Below are 18,888 nucleotides of genomic sequence, written 5' to 3'. Positions count from 1 at the left end.
ACAAGCCGGGAGGCTGGACACGCGCGCATTTTAAAATGCGCGCTTGTCCAACCTCCCGTGACGTCCCGGCTTGTGATTGGTTGCTTCGCGGTCAACCAATCACAAGCCGGGAGGCTGGACACGCGCGCATTTTAAAATGCGCGCTTGTCCAGCCTCCCGGCTTGTGATTGGTTGATCGCGACGCAACCAATCACAAGCCGGGACGTCACGGGAGGCTGGACAAGCGCGCATTTTAAAATGCGCGCGTGTCCAGCCTCCCGGCTTGTGATTGGTTGATCGCGACGCAACCAATCACAAGCCGGGACGTCACGGGAGGCTGGACAAGCGCGCATTTTAAAATGCGCGCGTGTCCAGCCTCCCGTGACGTCACGGCTTGTGATTGGTTGCGTCGCCCATGTGACTGCGACGCAACCAATCACAAAGCCGGGACGTAATTTTAAAATCCTTAAGGACCTGAAATTACGTCACGGCTTGCTGTGATTGGTTGCGTCGCCCATGTGACTGCGACGCAACCAATCACAAAGCCGGGACTTCACGTAAGGAAAGAAAAGCGCGAATTTTAAACAAAGAACGCTGCCGCTTCCCTCGGTAAGGTGCAGGCTGCGTCGGAGAGGTGAGTATAGCAATATTTTTTATTTTAATTCTCTCTTTTACACATTTTTACATTAATGTTGTTTCGATACCGATACCCGATACCATAAAAGTATCGGATCTCGGTATCGGAATTCCGATACAGCAAATATCGGCCGATACCCGATACTTGCGGTATCGGAATGCTCAACACTATCCATAATGCAATATCCTTGTGGTCCCATCCAATACTAGGTTGAACCGCTTTACGCTGGTGAAATTGTTCGTCGTATCTTAACCAGCCTTGTCCCCCATAGACCCTATACGCCTCGCCGATTGCATCTGTAGCGCCCCCACTGCCGCAGGGCCGAGGGGTACCCGGTACCGGGCCTCTAAGTCTCTGCTCTGGGGTTGTCACGGTGGCTAGACCCGGTCCGTGACCCTGCTGAGGGGCGTACAGTAATAGATGTGGATGGTGGTGGTGGTGCGGTGCAGTAAATAACGAGGACACCAGGTTGCAGTCTCTTTACCTCTTTACTGAAGGTCTCTGGGTCCTCAGTCCAGAATACGGTTCACCAGGCTGCGCAAGTCCGGCCGGTCCAATGGCACCTCCAGAGTTCTCCTTGCAGGTGGAAATCTGTGCCTTCCTGCTAGCGCTATGTGTTGTGGTCCTCCCCTGCTGTGCTTACGGGATAGTCCCCACAACTGTTGTGTCTGTTTCTCGTGTTCCCTCACAACTCGATTAGATGATGTTCTGCTAATCCGTCCCTCCCGGTGTTATGGTTGGGACGCACCCGTATGACGGGTAGGCTCGGAGCTCTTCCGGGACCCTAGAGTCGCCCCTCTCCACAGGTTGCCCCCTATGTCTTCTTAGGTGATTTAGGTGAGACAGCCCGCCTATGACTGACTGTTCTGCCGTTGGTTTGAAGTATTGCCTGAAGCTATATATAGAAATACTTCCTCGGCGTTCCGGCCGCCGGTTGTGCGCCTCAGTAGGATGTTGCCTCGGTCTTACAGCACGACTCCTACTGGTATTCTCCTTCTTGCCTTGATCTCGTTTCTCACTCAGCACAATATATCTCGCTTCTGATCCTCTCTTAGGGCACCGCCGCTATGCTGAGCAGGCACGGTCCCGTGACGTTCTCTCTCGTTACCAGGCCTCTGTCAGGGTCCCAAACCTGACAGGGACCCTACCGAATCTTCCCCCACAACACCCTCTGCCACAAGGTGTTGTCTGGTTCCAACCCCGTCAGCTTTCTGAACTAACTTCCTGCCTGACCCCCAGTTTACCCACACGGTGAGGAGTGGCCTAATAAATAGCACCCTTAGCTCCCCCTGGAGGCCCGGCTGTGAAATGTATTGGTGTATGTGATACCTGGTCAGATGAACTCCTTCAGTGCCATCGGACGTACCATAGCTCCCCTTAGCGGCAGAGCTTCAGTACTGCAACGACCAGGACTCTGGGGCGCTGCACATCCATGTAACAAAACAAGCCTAAACAATTCTCTGGTGCCTTCTCCACAATTACAGTTGCCAAAATGGCGAACGCTTGTAACCAATTTGAGAAAGTTCTAGGGATTAACCAGTACCTCCTCCTTTCTTCGTCCTCTTTTTTGGTATCCTCCTTACTAACCCTATCCAAGTTGAAACGTTCTAACGGCAACAGAGAAAAAAACTCTATATATTCCCCTTTCCATATCTTGTCTCTCACCTCACTTTTTAAGTGAGCCCCCAAAGGGCCTTCGAAACATACATATACCTCTCCTTTCGCCGCATCATCCAGGCGCACCGTGTCATCCTTTTCTTTCTCACCACCCGCACCTGTGCTAAAACTAGTACTAGTCAAGTCATCCATAACTGTGTTGCCTCCAGGCGCCCTACACCCTCCTGTTACGGACTGAGTACTACTAGCATCAGCAACCACTATTTGAAATTCCCCCATTGTCAGCAAGACCTCTAGTGCCTAATACGGAATTCCCATCCCCCAACCAAGCAGCCGATGGAGATGCTCCTCTCACACCTCCTCCAGACCCCAGTAAAAAGGCTAAATCCCTAAGTCTGTGTAGCAATAAACCCATGCCCCCGCTAACCCCACCAGACAATAACTCCCGCCCCGTATTCTCAATAAGCGGCAAGCAGGGCTTAACTGGAAAAATACGCTCACTCTCACCTGGCTGCCTGGGTGCTGTGACCCCACCAGCCGTAGATCCTGCATCCTGATGAAAACATCCTGTAGCACTCATAGGTAGAATCTCTGCTCCAGTTGTAGCCGCTGGGTCGACCTGTAGGCTCGGCTGCTGGACATTTTCAGCTGGTGCTGTAGCTGCCAGGCCAGGGACCCCTGAGGCTGATGCTGTGCTGTAAATGACTCCTGTCACGTTTTGTGCTGCCGAACATGAGCTTCCCTGCGCTTGTGCAGGGAATCCAGAATTGCCGCCCGAGGCTGCTGATCGCTGTCCGCCTCCCAGGAAGGCCATGGGAATCAATCCCCCAATTCAGCCTGTGCTGCTCCTCTGCCTACCACGTGGCGCCGTCGCTGACCGCGCGCTGCTGCCTGGGCCGGCCGGCTGCCGCGCGCTATAACTCCCACGCTGAGGGGCTGAAAGGTAAAGCCCCCGCCTCCTGGTCTCCCGCTCTCAACCTCGCAGAGCAGGCCTTGCCGCCGCGCCCGCCGTCCCTGGTCCCGACTCCCGCTGGGGGACACTCACCGCCACGAGGGAAGCGGACGCCTCCCCCTGCTGCAGGTCCCGCCATCTCCTCGGATTCCTCCGGGTTATCTGACGAGGCCCGGGCTGCCTGCAGCCAGTGTCAGGAACCGGAGGGTCCCTGGAGGGGCTCCGTACTCGGCGCCGGACCCTGGGGGTGGCATCTGGGCTAAGGCGCACCGGAGGCCTAGCTCTCCGCGGCCATCTGCCGACAGATGGGGTTTGTGAGCCTCCTGCTGCCGCCCCCTGCAACAGGCTGCTGATGGAAGTCTGCAGCCATGCTGTTCCTTGGGTGCCCGCAGCCTCCCTCAAGCTTTGAAGCAGGACTTCATGTGATAGGGAGCTTCGTCTAACAGGTGGGTACCTGACTGTTTGTCCCACCAATATGGCTGCACTATTTATAAACCCGCCTTTTTTGAATCCCTCTGCCCCTCCCAAACAGTGATCTCATCACCACAGCATTCCCATTAACCCTATATTTACTTTTAAAACCAAAACGCTCCTTATCATCCCACGTCTCCTTGTCATGCCGGCCTCCCTTTAAAGGGCCGGTGGCCCAGTACGGCCTCATTGAAGATCTATGGCCAGTCTTAACATAATGGTTCTTACAAAGATGACTGAATTTGGCCTAACATCAATATAAAGAAAATGTATATCTGCAACTACTTTGCTTAGGATGCATGCTGTCAACATTTGCATTTAGTCATCAAATAGATATTATTATATTGCAAATTTCTACATTTAGTTTGATCTGCATTCATTGCTCCCCTGTGAACAAAATATATTTACGGCTACTTTCACATTAGCGTCGTGCACTGCACGTCGCAATGCGATGTTGCGGCGCACCGACGCATACTGTGGAAGCGCCGCACAATGGGGGCAGTGGATGCTGTTTTTCAACGCATCCGCTGCCCCATTGTGAGGTGCGGGAAGTAGGGGCGGAGTTCCGGCCGCGCATGCGTGGTCGGAAATGCTGGACACGTTGCATGTAACGTTTTTTGGTGGCAACGGTCCGATGCAACACGACGCAACCGTCGCACGACGGTTGCGACGTGTGGCACTGCGTCGCACTGCGTCGCTAATGCAAGTCTATGGAGAAAAAAACGCATCCTGCAAGCTCTTTTACAGGATGCGTTTTTTCTACAAAACGACGCATAGCGACATGAAGTGCACGACGCTAGTGTGAAAGTAGCCTTAGGCATAATGGCAGTTAGTGATGACCACATCAAGGCAGGCAGAGGATTTAGACAGGTTATTTTAGCCTCTAAGACAGGAGTGGGGAATCTTTTTTCTGCCAAGGGCCATTTGGATATTTATACCATCCTTCGGGGGCCGTACAAACTCCGCCCACAAAGTACCTCCTGACTCTGGCACTGGTTTCAGGATGTAATCTTTCATTGCATTGCACTACCTTCAATGTTCAGTAGTGAACACTGTGTGTGTGTGCTAACAGAGCAAGAAGAAATTAATGAGCTGGTTGTAATTAAAATACACCTTCCTGTACAAGAATGCGGTCCCTGAGAATCTGCCCGGGGGCCTGATAAAAGGTCATCAAGGGCCGTAAATGGCCATGGGGCCTGAGGTTCCCCACCCCTGCTCTAAGATAAAAAAAATGCATTTTCTTGGTCTAGATAATTGATAGTGCCTTAAAGCCATTGTATAATAAAAAAAAATCTGTTTATTGCTTAAGTTATCATATGCATATAAATAGTAATGTAAAAATTGTACTTTTTATGTGTGATCTATGGGAACTACAGAACTGGAGAATTGCAGCATGCCAGTGAATGCCACCGTCTCTTCTTTGTTTATCCGGGCACATCTGATCCTGTGGTTGTGCTTCGTACTGCGACAGAACCTAATTCATTCTAGTTTATGGTGGGTCCTAGTTATCTAACTCCCAGCAATTACACATTCATAAGTAAGACACCAATGTTCTTTCCTATAAACCCCTCTAATTATTCAATAAACATCTGTTGTTGATATTCATTATAAATTCAGATATTTTCTTTTTCAAAAATGCTAATACATACCATGTTGCCTTTTATCATGCTGTGTTCATTTATTGTATAGAATTACTTGTTTGATATAGTAAAAGTAGTGATTGTCATATGCTTCAATTTACTTTTTCACTTCTTAACCCTTAAGCAAGAATTTATAGTTGCATAGTTAGCAAGTGGAGTTGATAAAAAAAAGTTCTACACTGCTAGCAGAGTGATGTCATCTAAAGCTAATATTTGCATTGGATTATATTGAGAAGGGTTTGCAGTGTTGTCAGCTTATTTCTCTTTACTTTTCATCGCCCGATCTGTAACAAGACAAAAAATAATATTTAGTGGACTAGATATGTCATATAGGCGAGGATATACTCAGTGTGATAAAGGTTTCCCAGGTCCCTGGGCAAAAGAGTCTCAGTGGGCCCCTTTAAAACATACCACGATTTATGAAGCACAGATACGGCAGAGAAAAATAGGTATAGTACAATGCCAAAGATTTCACTTATGTCTTATATTACGAGTGATATCTATTGTACATTCTACAATAGCTCAGACACCGGCGAATCCTCTCAGCACACAGTGCATGCCTGGAGTGATTCAAAAGTCTGCAGTCACACAGAGTTCATTTTAAACCGGACAGTATAGTCCTCCATGAAATTATGGGCACCAAAGGATTGTACAACTGCTTGGACCTCCAGCAATCCAAGGAACTGAACTCCTCAGAGTCCTTTCTTGAATGGGTGGATGTCTTCGACTTGTCCGGCAGTCCGATAGACGATGAAGGGAGCAGAGATCACCTCCACTCAATTGAAGATGTCACACTGCAAAACTTGGTTCTCCCATGGATAGAGTAAAAGCTCACTATTTTGTGAATAACCATTTAAAGTGTAGTTTTTTTTTTGCCCCAAACAGTTTCTTTAAGTGAATATATCATATGACCAAGAGAGATAATTTATAATGCTTCAGTTCTCTTAAAAAAGATGTATCACTTGCCATAAATATGCAATTATTTTTGACTGGTGTTTTTATTGAATATGGATTTTCATTTTTGCTCCTACGCTTTGTTAGCACCACGTTGGGTCCCTGCTATGACAGGCAGGGTCTTCGGTGTGTCACTTCACTCACCCGCACTGCAGTTGGTTCCTCTCTTCCTCATCCTCCGCATGCTCCCAGCTGCACTTCCAGCCAGGTCTCTGGCCATGTCCTAAGGGCAAACGCAATCCTGCCCTCTTAAAGGGCCAGCGCATGCACTTGCTATTTCCGCCCCAACCAATGGTTTTGAGGCATTATGTATATATTGCTTCCTCTCCACTGGGGAGGTGCCTGAGCAACCTTCCTGTTTACAGTCTATGTTGTGAAAGGTCTCATACCAGTGCAAATCCTGCCTGCTGTACTCTAAGTACAAATCCTGTCTTCTGCATTCTAAATGCAAATCCTGCCTGCTGTACTCCAAGTACAAACCTTGCCTGCTGTACGCTAAGTACAAATCCTGCCTGCTGCATTCTAAGTGCAAATCCTACCTGTTCTACTCCAAGTACAAATCCTGCCTGCTGCACTCTGAAGCAAATCCTGCCTGCTGCACTCTGAAGCAAATCCTGCCTGCTGCACTCTGAAGCAAATCCTGCCTGCTGCACTCTGAAGCAAATCCTGCCTGCTGCACTCTGAAGCAAATCCTGCCTGCTGCACTCTGAAGCAAATCCTGCCTGCTGCACTCTGAAGCAAATCCTGCCTGCTGCACTCTGAAGCAAATCCCGCCTGCTGCCATCAGACACAATCTGTCTCTGACACATACACCATCTGCTGTACTCCCCATAAGAGGCTCTAGTGAATAGTTAGGTGATCGCTTAGTCATGCCCCTCCAGGCTCTCCACGGTCTGTGGCACAGTGGTCCACAAACCACGATCGCGACACGCTTCTCCATTGCTGCATACAGATGAAAAAAATTGTTAGCCTACAGGCTCATTCAGACGTCAGTGATTTTCTAACACACAATAAACTAACTGATTTTCATGATTGTTTTAGATCAGATTTTTATTAATGTTTGGTAGTGTCTGTTTTTTCCTTCAGTCTTTCATCAGTTTTTCTTGTCTAAAAAAAAAAACCTGACAAAAGTTTCTCCAAACCATCATAAACCATGATAAACCAACAGCATATGGATGGCACGTGGATGGCATCAGAGTGCTGTCTGATTTTTTTCACGACCCCAGAGGCTTGAATTGATGAGATTGAGCCTTGACTCAGATCGAAATTGGCCATGTGTTTTAGTGCAGAGCACTTGGTCTACAAAAATACATGGACACATGAATAATCTCATAGACTATAATAGGTACAAATTCTATTTGCGAAAAAAAAAAGAATAGGACTTGTTTGTTATATTGAGCCTTTTTATATAACTGGGTGTGGTTCTCAAGAAGGCTCTCTTAGGACTGAGGACCATGCCTACTTATCTAAAAAGACTAGATTTACATACCTGGAAGAGTGAGGCTGCCGTCACACTTGCAGTATGTGGTCAGTATTTTACATCAGTATTTGTAAGCCAAAACCAGGAGTGGAACAATTAGAGGAAAAGTATAATAGAAACATATGCACCACTTCTGCATTTATCACCCACTCCTGGTTTGGCTTACAAATACTGAGGTAAAATACTGACCAAATACTGCTAGTGTGACGGCAGCGTAAGTCATATCAGGAATTGAGAGGTACTGGTACAAAAAAATACACCAGACTAAGAGGAAAAGTGGTTAACAAAAATACATATGTATGGCAAGTGTCAGGTCATCATTAGTGTTGAGCGATACCGTCCGATACTTGAAAGTATCGGTATCGGAAAGTATCGGCCGATACCGGCAAAGTATCGGATCTAATCCGATACCGATACCCGATACCAATACAAGTCAATGGGACTCAAGTATCGGACGGTATCCCTGATGGTTCCCAGGGTCTGAAGGAGAGGAAACTCTCCTTCAGGCCCTGGGATCCATATTAATGTGTAAAAGAAAGAATTAAAATAAAAAAATATTGATATACTCACCTCTCCGACTCAGCCTGCACCTTACCGAGGGAACCGGCAGCCTTCTTTGCTTAAAATGCGCGCGTTTACTGCCTTCCGTGACGTCACGGCTTGTGATTGGTCGCGTGCCGCCCATGTGGCCGCGACGCGACCAATCACAGCAAGCCGTGACGTAATTTTCAGGTCCTGAATGCCTAATTCTAGGCATTCAGGATTTGAAAATTACGTTACGGCTTGTGATTGGTCGCGTCGCGGTCACATAGGCGACGCGACCAATCACAAGCCGTGACGTCACGGGAGGCAGGAAACGCGCGCATTTTAAAATTACGTCACGGCTTGTGATTGGTTGCGTGCCGCCCATGTGACCGCGACGCGACCAATCACAGCAAGCCATGACGTAATTTCAGGTCCTGAATGCCTAATTCTGTGACGTAATTTTAAAATGCGTGCGTTTCCTGCCTCCCGTGATGTCACGGCTTGTGATTGGTCGCGTCGCCCATGTGACCGCGACGCGACCAATCACAAGCCGTAACGTAATTTTCAAATCCTGAATGCCTAGAATTAGGCATTAAGGACCTGAAAATTACGTCACGGCTTGCTGTGATTGGTCGCGTCGCGGCCACATGGGCGGCACGCGACCAATCACAAGCCGTGACGTCACGGAAGGCAGTAAACGCGCGCATTTTAAGCAAAGAAGGCTGCCGGTTCCCTCGGTAAGGTGCAGGCTGCGTCGGAGAGGGGAGTATATCCCTATTTTTTATTTTAATTCTTTATTTTACACATTAATGTTGTTTCGATACCGATACCACAAAAGTATCGGATCTCGGTATCGGAATTCCGATACCCGCAAGTATCGGCCGATACCCGATACTTGCGGTATCGGAATGCTCAACACTAGTCATCATCAAGAACTAGAATAGATAATAGGCTAGGGATCTGTCGTTAAGTGTATCAGGCGTTATAGATTGCATGTCTTTTTATATGATCCATGTAATCTTAACAAGGAAAAATATGCTGTGGTATTTGAGGGTTAAAGTCTTACTTTTTCTTTGACAATGCAACAACTGACTTCACCAACTCGGAATGAGGATTGAGACACAGTCCTTTCTTCACATGCTTGAATTTAGCGCTAGAAATATTTATTTTAAAAAGATAAAAGTAAAACATAAATGTGGTAGTCATTGTTGTCCTTTAAAAACATATACAACATTTCATGGGGAAAATATTTGTGTCTGAGATTTTTCTTACAGCTGATCTTTTATGACATTTGATTAGTATTCAAGAAAAGCTAAAAGGTATATTCGGTATGTCTACATATTTTCTTTTCTATTCATATAATACTTATATTTACAGCTAGTGGAAAAAAAACATGCAAAAACATTCCTAAGTAAATACTGGTTTTGGGTACATTCCCACAATCAGGAATTGCTGTGGTTTTGACACTGTACATTTATGCAGCGTCAAAACTGCAGCTGCCAGATGTTAGGGTATGTTTCCACGTTCAGGAAACGCTGCGTTTTTGACGCTGCGTTTTTCCGCAGCGTCAAAAACGCAACGTCCAGATGTTACAGCATAGTGGAGGGGATTTCATGAAATCCAGACTCCACTATGCGTTAAAAAACGCATGCGTTTTTGCCGCGAAAACGCATGCGTGGTGCGTTTTTTCAAAACGCAGCATGTTGCTACTATGAGCAAAACACGCAGGCACACCGCAGGTGACCTGCCAGTGACCTCAGGTGCAGTTTTGGTCAGGATTTTACCTGCATAAAATCCTGACCAAAGCCTGAAGCAAAACTGAACGTGGAAACATACCCTTACAGCGTAGTGGATGGGATTTCTAGAAATCTCATGTCAACTATGCGTGCACAGACGCCTGTGTATTACCCGCGGACACTGACATGCCCTGCATCTTTCAGGACTGCAGCATGTCAATTTCTCTTGCGGAGACACAAGTCTCTGCAACAGAAATGTAATCAATAGAAATGTATTGAATATGGTAAATCTGCACGGTTCAGTGAACACACGAGGATTTACCTGCGTTTGATAGAATGCAGTGTTTTGGACATAGAGAAAATACTCTGCGCCCACAGCGCTGCTCCGTCCAAAGCGCTGCAGGCTTTTGTACGCGCTGTGATTCCGCATGTGTTCATTGAACCATGCAGAATCACTACATCCTATACATAGACTGGGATATTTATCTTGCAGAGACGAAGCATCTCTGCAAGATAAATAGACATGATGCGGTTTATAAAAACACGCCGCATGTGCGTATACGCAGATCTGCCACCTGCGTCTTTGAACGCATAATGGAGATGGGATTTCATAAAATCCCATCCACTATGCTGTAACATCTCGCCGCTGCGGATTAGACGCTGCAGCTGTACGCAGCGTCCAATCCGCAGCAAATACTACACGTGGAAACATACACTTAGAGGTATTTCCTTGGACTTCTGTTAGAGCATAATTCTTATATGTGCACTCGACCTCTATTGTCATGGTCTGTATGTGAATTCTGGTTTTGTGCTAGAGGGGTTAATGCTTTTGGCCTCTCTCTGCTTCTGGGAGGGCTTTAAATAGCCTCTTTTGGGCTCTGTCCATTGTCAGTGATACTTTTGACCTCGGCTTAGTTCCTGACCTCTGTGTATCTATGGATACTGTCTGCCTGTGTAAACTTGCTCATGTATGACCCTGTCCATTCCTGTTTCTGATATTTCTGCCTGACTCTGTACTTGTTTCATCTCTCTGTTATGACTTTTGCCTGTCCTTGACCTTCCGTTCCGTTGCTCCTGCCTGTACCGCACTGCTATCTCTGGTTCCAGACTCTGCTTTGTGACTGACCTCATCCCGGTCTTGCCCCTCCTGTACCGTGCGATCTTCCAGTTTAGACCCACATCTGTCCGACTACTCTCTGGGCATCTCTAGCCCAAGCGCCGCTCTCCAGAGTGCCGGGGCTTCTCTCCGCCCCAGACACTCCCCCAGCAGTGACGTGCTTCAGGTCCTGTTTGCCTGAAGCACCCAACTTCAGCGCTACCGCCCCCGCTCCACAAGTATCTTTGAGCATAATTTGTTCAACTCAGGACACACGCGCTGGCTCAGTGAGCAAGTGCAGTGTTCCTGACACTATTTTGGGCTGGTCTGATCTATAAACCGCCAGAAAAAGCACTCAGAAAACTCTCAGAAGAAGGAACATATGCATTTCTATGTAAATATGACTAGCTGTTCACATGTTCAGGCTTTTGGGCATCTCTTTACAGCTTCAGATATCCAAAGATGCCAAGTGGTTAAAGGAAATGATCTAACCATTCTTAAGCGTTTTCTGCACTGAAGATGCTCTATAATTTACAATACAAGTCATTAGAAAAGCTCAAAAAACGTGCAGATGTGTTTTTGAGCAATTTCCCTGCGGTTTTGCTTCAGAAACTGCTAATGGTTTCTTAATTTTTAAATGGTGAAAAAAAACGCACCAAAAACATTGGAAAAATACTCAAAAAGAACCGATTGTGTCGAAAATGTGGAACATGTTAAATATTTCTGAAATATCAGATTGCAGGAGCTAATTACAATTTTGATAAAAGAGCTCAGTGAGTGGTGGTATGATTGCTCTGGTGAGAGACGCTGTCCGATAAGCGCTCAAGAAATAACCAAACAGACATAAGAAAAAAAATGCTTAAAGACCAAAAACGCTGACATGTCCTGAAACGTCTTTGGCTTGAAAAACCCGGAGGATTCGCTTGAGTCTAAAGGGCATTATTATGCATATCCCCCGTTTCCAAGAAAGAGATGGTCTAGCCTTACAAAAGGCCATCAACATTAATTTTAGGGAAGCATGGATCTGACTCTCACCCTTGCTAATTATCTCTATAAAGGGGCATCCATGATTGGTATTTCAATTTATTACAGATTTGTTCATCTCAAATCAGTTGCATTGAGCTGCAGAACAAGACCCCGAAGAAAGTAAGAAACCATAGTAAAAGTTCTGAGCTGTGCTTAGCAAACAATGACAGAAATGTGGTTAATTAAACAGCACTCTTACTGATATAATATTAAATCTATTGATACTAAAATAATAAATATAGTAAACACATCTAAGGTGCTAGTCCTATGCATTGTGTAGGAATTATATGGCATTCATTCAAATAAATGGTCATTCGAGTAATGCACGAGAGTGCTCGGTCTAAAAGTTACATTTTTTCACCTGAGTGATAGAAGTGGATTATTTGTGTTTTGTATAGTTAAACAAAAGACATGATATCACGGTGGAAAAAAACCCACTCATATGAACTATGACAAAAATCAAAGAATTGCAGAAGGCTTCTAGAGTTCAGTAGAATATGTGTGTCTCCATGTGAACAAATCCATATTCCTTTAATTTAATAATCTACACTTAGTGTTAATGTGATACAATGTAACGTACATGACTTCCATTTTCTCACACTTGGAGCTTGGTGGAAAAAATTCAAATTTCTTGATTTGCTTTAGGTCCACATGATTGGCCCCATTACCCATACACAAACAGCGTCTCTTCCCCAATAGGGACATGCCTAGAAATGAAAGAAAAGATGTAACTTTTTATACAGACATTGAAGACAACCACCTCTACATTTTACGTAACTTTATATGTAAAAACCTCCATCCATGGTAGTGTCAGTGCAACCCATTGCTCAGGAGTCCATCAACACTTTGAGGGACTCATGAAGGTCGATCTGTGGATAAAACATTGCTCTCGCTGTGTTCCTATTTTACAGTGATGGAGAAAATTATCTGGTTTTTATCAACACTAAACTACATATGGTTCATTGATATATTCTCTTGAAAAAATTAAAATGTAGTATTATAGTATTAAGAGCTAGGGATGAGCGCACCCGAACTGTAAAGCTGTAAAGTTTGGAGTTCGTGTCTAGTGTCCAGTGCAGAACTCCAAACACAGACTTTTTTTACGCAAGTCCTTTTAATGTTTAGCTTCGGTGCCAAATAAAGTTTGTTAAAAGGCTGCAGCGCAGCCAATCAACAGGCTTTTAGGCTGCAGACACTTCCAGATATTTAACAACGTGGTGGAAATCACATGTCCACGTGTTTCCACATACTGAGTGATGGATCTGCACCATTTAACTTCTGGGTCTCCAAATTGGACACACTGCCTGAGTTTATCCTTTATGCCTTGGAGGTGCTGGCCTACCATGCAGCAAAGGAACTTTCGGAACATCTGTATAGTACAGCAAAACATAAAACAAGAAATAAATAAAAAACAAAAACAGCCATGTCCACCTCCAATTGGACCTCTGACTCCTGGTTCAAGATTGTTATTTTTCTTTTTTTTTTACTCTATGATATTTTAAGTCAGGTTCCTATCCACATTTGTTTACAGGGCAATTGTCCTGTTCTTGCCCCATTTTGCTTCCGTTTTCAGCCATTTTACAACACCAAAGTTTGGGTCCCCGTTGGCTTCTATGGGGTTAAGGCTCAGGTGAAGTACTGGTACAACAGAACCCGACAATCCCTATTAAGAGCATTTTTTTCATGCAAGCCTTTTAAACATTTTTGTTCATTCACAGCCAACATTTTGTAATGTATTATAATGTTGCATTAAGAGACTCTGTAGCCACTATTCATAATGGGAGAGTACTGGACAATGCACCTTTAGGACAACTCTCTAATGCCATGTTATCATAAATCTCTAATGATGAACCCACCTGGGGGAAAAGGGTCGAGAGTTTGCTTTCTTCATCTGGCTACTTTCACACTTCCGTCGGTACGGGGCTGTTGCAAACCATCGGCCCGACGTACCGACGGACGTTGGGTTAAATTTAGCACAACGTGGGCAGCGGATACAATTTTACAAATATCACTTACAGTAGACAAACTATTAAAGGTATTACAGGCTTATATTCTACAGGATATCAATTGTCCTCCAAAGTCATTTATTTTACCTTTGATTTACAGAATATGTATTTTTCCACATGATTATATCATTTAAATATTTATTCATCTTTATGTTTCAGGCATTAATGTTTCTGAGCCAAGGATTTGTGCAATAGACATATTATATCTGTGCTGCTAAGATTTTAATTATATCAGTTCATTAGCCTCAGTACCTTTTCCTGGTTTTAAATTATTTTAAATATTGAAATAAAAAATAATATCTTTAATACAACTTTTTGTCATTTCTATTTTATACCAGCAACCACTGTTGATTCAGGTATAAAGTTTAAATTGATACACTCCCTGACAGAAGTTGTGTCACTTATCCATGTTATGTAAATAAAAGCTTATAACCTGACGTTAAATTCATCCATTGGTTGTATAAATTATTCTTATGAAAGCTGAAACCCTCCGAAATGTGGTTTAGGTTAAGAAAATAAATTGTCATCAATGCAGAAATATCAGTTAATGGACACAGAATGGTCAGATTTTGGCAAGACAAAAGTTTTGTCGCCTGTTCATATAATGCACCCAATCCTAGTTTACATCTTCATCTGTGCTTAGTAAATGATCGGTTAATTAGTGTGCGTGTATAAAAAGAAACCCAGCACCCCAGACCTTCACTTGAACTGCAACTTGAGCTCTGACAACATGTCAAAAATCCACCCTGCGACCAAAGCCTTGATCATCAAGAGGCTGAAGACCAGATCCACTGCAGAGGTGGCTGGCACCTTTAATGTGTCTCAGCATCAAGTATAAAGAATTAAAAAAAGATTTGAAGAGACTGGAGATGTGTTTGACAAGCCCAGGTCCGGCAGACCCCGCAAGACAACTACTCAGGAGGAACGTTTGTTGGTTAGAAAATCCAAAGCAAGCCCCTCTTCCACTGCAGCAGAGCTCCAACAGGCCTGGTCACCTCAAGTCCCTGTGTCAACTAGAGCAGTTTGTAGGATTCTGTCTCGAAATGGCCTCCATAGTCGAATCAGTGCCCAAAAGCCAGCACTAAACAAAAGGCAAATAAAAAAACGTGTGGCATTTGCAAAGTCCCACAGCCTGCTAAACAGATGGATGCTGGAAAAGTGGCAGAAGGTGGATTTCTCTGATGAATCTTCAGTAGAATTACATGACAGCCGCTGCAAATACTGCAGGTGACCTACTGGAGCCCGTATGAATCCAAAATGCACCCAGAAAACAGTTAAATTTGGTGGTGGAAAGATCATGGTCTGGGGTTACATTCAGTATGGGGGTGTGCAAAACATTTGCAAGGCGAAAGGCAATATCAATAGCCTAAAATATCAAGAAGTATTAGCTACCTCTTACATTCCAAATCATAAAAGGGGTCAAATTCTGCAGCAGGATGGTGCTCCATCTCATACATCCATCTCTACAAAAAAGTTCCTCCAGGCAAAAAAGATCAAGGTGCTCAAGGACTGCCCAGCCCAGTTACCAGACATGAACATCATTGAGCATATTTGGGGTAGGATGAAAGAGGAAGCTTGGAAGACAAAACCAAAGAATCTAGATGAACGCTGGGAGGCATGTAAGACTGCATTCTTTGCTATTCCTGATGACTTCATTAATAAATTGTATGAATCATTGTTGAACCGCATGGATGCAGTCCTTCAAGCTCATGGAAGTCACACAAAATATTAAATATGACTCTAATAGCACCACAACGTCATTCACCAATGTTATGCAACATATATTTGTATTTTAAGTTAATTATTTGTTTGAATATCACATTACTTTCTGTCTGCGACAAAACTTTTGTCTTGCCAAAATCTGACCATTCTGTGTCCATTAACTGATCAATATTTCTGCATTGATGCCAGTTTATTTTCTTAACCTACACCACATTTTGGAGGGTTTCAGCTTTCAAAAGAATAATTTATACAACCAATGGATGAATTTAACGTCAGGTTATAAGCTTTTATTTACATAACATGACTAAGCGACATAACTTCTGTCAGGGAGTGTATACTGTTTAGTCAGTGCCTGACCAAGGCTAGGGATTTACATTTATGATTTTGGTACTGTGCAACCTGAGGAAATAAACGTTATTCTGTTTATGAAATAAAAAACCTGTGCCTGTTTAAATGCTACCAACTACCAGAGAATTAATCCTCACAATTGGTGGATGAAATGTGAGTGTGAAGTCTCAGAAAGCACGGATGATTGAAGTGTAAAAACGGAATATCCTGGGTAAAGGCAGCTACAGAATTGTGAACACAATCTAAAAGCATTGAGGAACTTATTAAGACTAGGCCAATCTGCAGTTGCAGCAGGCTAAAAAACTCCTGATCCAGCAGTTTCAACAGCAGCAGCAGGAGATAAAGCAGCAGCAACAGCAGCATCATCAGTAGCAGATGGGTCTCCTGGCAGAAACTGTCCGGGCCAGGGAGATGGCACTACTTGCCAGCCAAAGCGAAGGTAACCGGGAGAGGCAAACAGCACAGGAGGCCTTACACAAGACGACTCTGGAGGACGACATTGAGGCTTTCCTGACTGTATTTGATAAGGTGGCAGACAGAGAGAAACTGCCCCCAGAGCAATGGGCAGAGGTCATAGCTCCATATCTTACTGGGGAACCACAGAAAGCGCTCTATGATCTTTTCCAGCAGGATGCCAAGGAGTAGGAGAAGGTGGAGATTATGACAAGTTTGTGCATCACCCATCCAGTCCGGGAAGAACAGATGCACCTCTGGTTCTGCCAAAGGGACAAACCTCCTCGGTACCAGATATTTGACCTGTTTGACCTAGTGCAAACATGGCCTCAGCCTGAGACCTGCTCTCCAGCACAGATGGTGGAAAGAGTGGTAGTAGTCAGATTTATCCACTCACTACCAAAATCCATGCAAAGCTGGGTTGCCCAAGGAGCTGAAACTGGGGCTTTAATCAAGGTGGAGGAAATTATGAACAATTCTAAATATCAGTCTTTTTTATACAAGACTTTCATCTTCAGATTTTCTGCAGAGGCCTGAAGAGAAATTTCACTTTTTAGCATGACAACAACCCTAAGCAACCTCAAAAATGATTTTAAAAAATTGGCTCCGCCATAAGAGGATTAAAGTTTTGGAATGACCCAGCTAGAGCCCAGACCTGAATCCAATAGAAAATCTATTTGATGACCAGTACACAGGAGATACCCTTGCATTTTCACAGATTTGGAGCGCAAGGAAGAGTAGACAAAGATTGACAAGTCTAGATGTGCCATGCTGATAGACTCCTTACCAAATAGACTGAATGCTGTCATAAATTCAAAGTATACTTAAACAAAGTATTAGTTTAAGGGTGTGTTTTAGTTCTCTAAAAATCAATTTACTTCTCAATTGACTTGTATAGATTATGGGTGACATTAAAGGTGCAAACATTTCTGAAATGAAGTCTCTTGTATTAATTTTTTTACATGACACAAAAACCTGATACAGGGGTGTGTAGACTTTTCATAGCCACTGTATAATTAAACTACACTATTCTACTACCTTATGATGTGGCATAGGTACAGGGTATCACATTGAATATCATAAAGATTTGTGTAGCGAGCACATTTTAAAGCAATTGCCTTGGGTACTGAGAGATCTTGTCTCGCCCATAAGCACAATGCAGATATTCAGGTCACTGGTCTCATGATCTCAATCCACCTATAGTTCTCATAAACTGAAATGAAACTTAGAGCCAGCAATGACTGTGTCTGTTTTTATGACATGGGAGTGCTTTTACTGTTGACGTTCTCACCACGACAGGATAATATCTCAGAGTACAAATATTGAGAATATAAAAAAAATAGAAGGTCACATTTTTTGCTTGGTCCCAGATATGGCTATTCCTATTTTGCCATGCGCTTAAGATATTTCAGTGTTACTATCAGAAAACAATAAAGAGTATTCCTCTATCAATAATTCGTTTTTACATGCGACTGTGAACCCACATCAATGCAATGGGTTCCAACAAATTGAAAACATGACTGTGAACCCACATCAATGCAATGGGTTCCAATAAATTGAAAACATGCCCACTTTATGCCCCCTAAAAATGCCAATCTATTTTTATAGTACAGAACATTTGTGGAACTTGATTCAATTGTGCAAAGACCACAAATCCAATAGTATAATGCATTATTATTAGAAGCTGCATCATTTTTTTGCTGAAATTAGAATATTAGATTCATTTATAAAAAATACATTTAGCCTTTTGCATTCAGAATTACTTACCTTGTACACATGGCTGAAGCAGGAACAGCATACAGAGGACAATGACTGGTCTGTACATTGTAATGGATGACTGTATGAGTAGATATGATAGATGATTCCTCTGAAGTTCCTCAGGAAAAAGGGATTTGTAACCAACAGTGCAGTGAGTGAATCCTATATAAATATCCTACATCCCCTCCCACTGACTTCAGAAATCACCATGGGAAAATCCCATAGACTGATCTGACTGACTGGGGATTTCAGTCATTGCTAAGTTCTCATTTACTAGAAAAGACTGATGTTATCAGAAAAGGGGCAGGCCCGGATTTAGGGGTGGGTCCAAGGGGTCCGGGCCCTGGGCCACCCACTAAGCGGGGGCCTCCCACCAATATAGGGATAAATATCTCAAAACATGTAAAATACACGTCTCTTTGCTGTGAACCATTTCTAATGATAAGGAACATTTAACAAAAGAGAAACTATTGAAAGTGTAGGGACAT

General features: G+C 44.1%; 1 protein-coding gene across 1 annotated transcript; it reads right to left on the bottom strand.

Moving 5' to 3' along the window:
• Positions 1–5,309: 5,309 nt before the first annotated feature.
• On the bottom strand, positions 5,310–18,574 carry LOC143772004 (C-X-C motif chemokine 10-like). Its single transcript, XM_077260628.1, has 4 exons — positions 18,410–18,574; positions 12,694–12,820; positions 9,322–9,408; positions 5,310–5,580 (listed from the first exon to the last, which is right to left on the bottom strand). The coding sequence occupies exons 1-4, from the start codon at positions 18,465–18,467 to the stop codon at positions 5,562–5,564; spliced, it is 291 nt and encodes a 96-aa protein (XP_077116743.1). The 5' UTR covers positions 18,468–18,574; the 3' UTR covers positions 5,310–5,561.
• Positions 18,575–18,888: the final 314 nt, after the last annotated feature.

Source organism: Ranitomeya variabilis, chromosome 1 (genome assembly GCF_051348905.1).
Source record: "Ranitomeya variabilis isolate aRanVar5 chromosome 1, aRanVar5.hap1, whole genome shotgun sequence".
Lineage (NCBI taxonomy): Eukaryota > Metazoa > Chordata > Amphibia > Anura > Dendrobatidae > Ranitomeya > Ranitomeya variabilis.
This window is presented reverse-complemented; position numbering and strand designations above follow the sequence as displayed.

Coding starts and splice junctions, on each gene's coding strand:
- LOC143772004 (XM_077260628.1), bottom strand. CDS start 18,467: ATGTACAGACCAGTCATTGTCCTCTGTATGCTGTTCCTGCTTCAGCCA. Junction 12,821..18,409: donor GCTTCAGCCATGTGTACAAG/GTAAGTAATTCT, acceptor TTTCATTTCTAG/GCATGTCCCTATTGGGGAAG. Junction 9,409..12,693: donor TGTGAGAAAATGGAAGTCAT/GTACGTTACATT, acceptor AAATATTTCTAG/CGCTAAATTCAAGCATGTGA.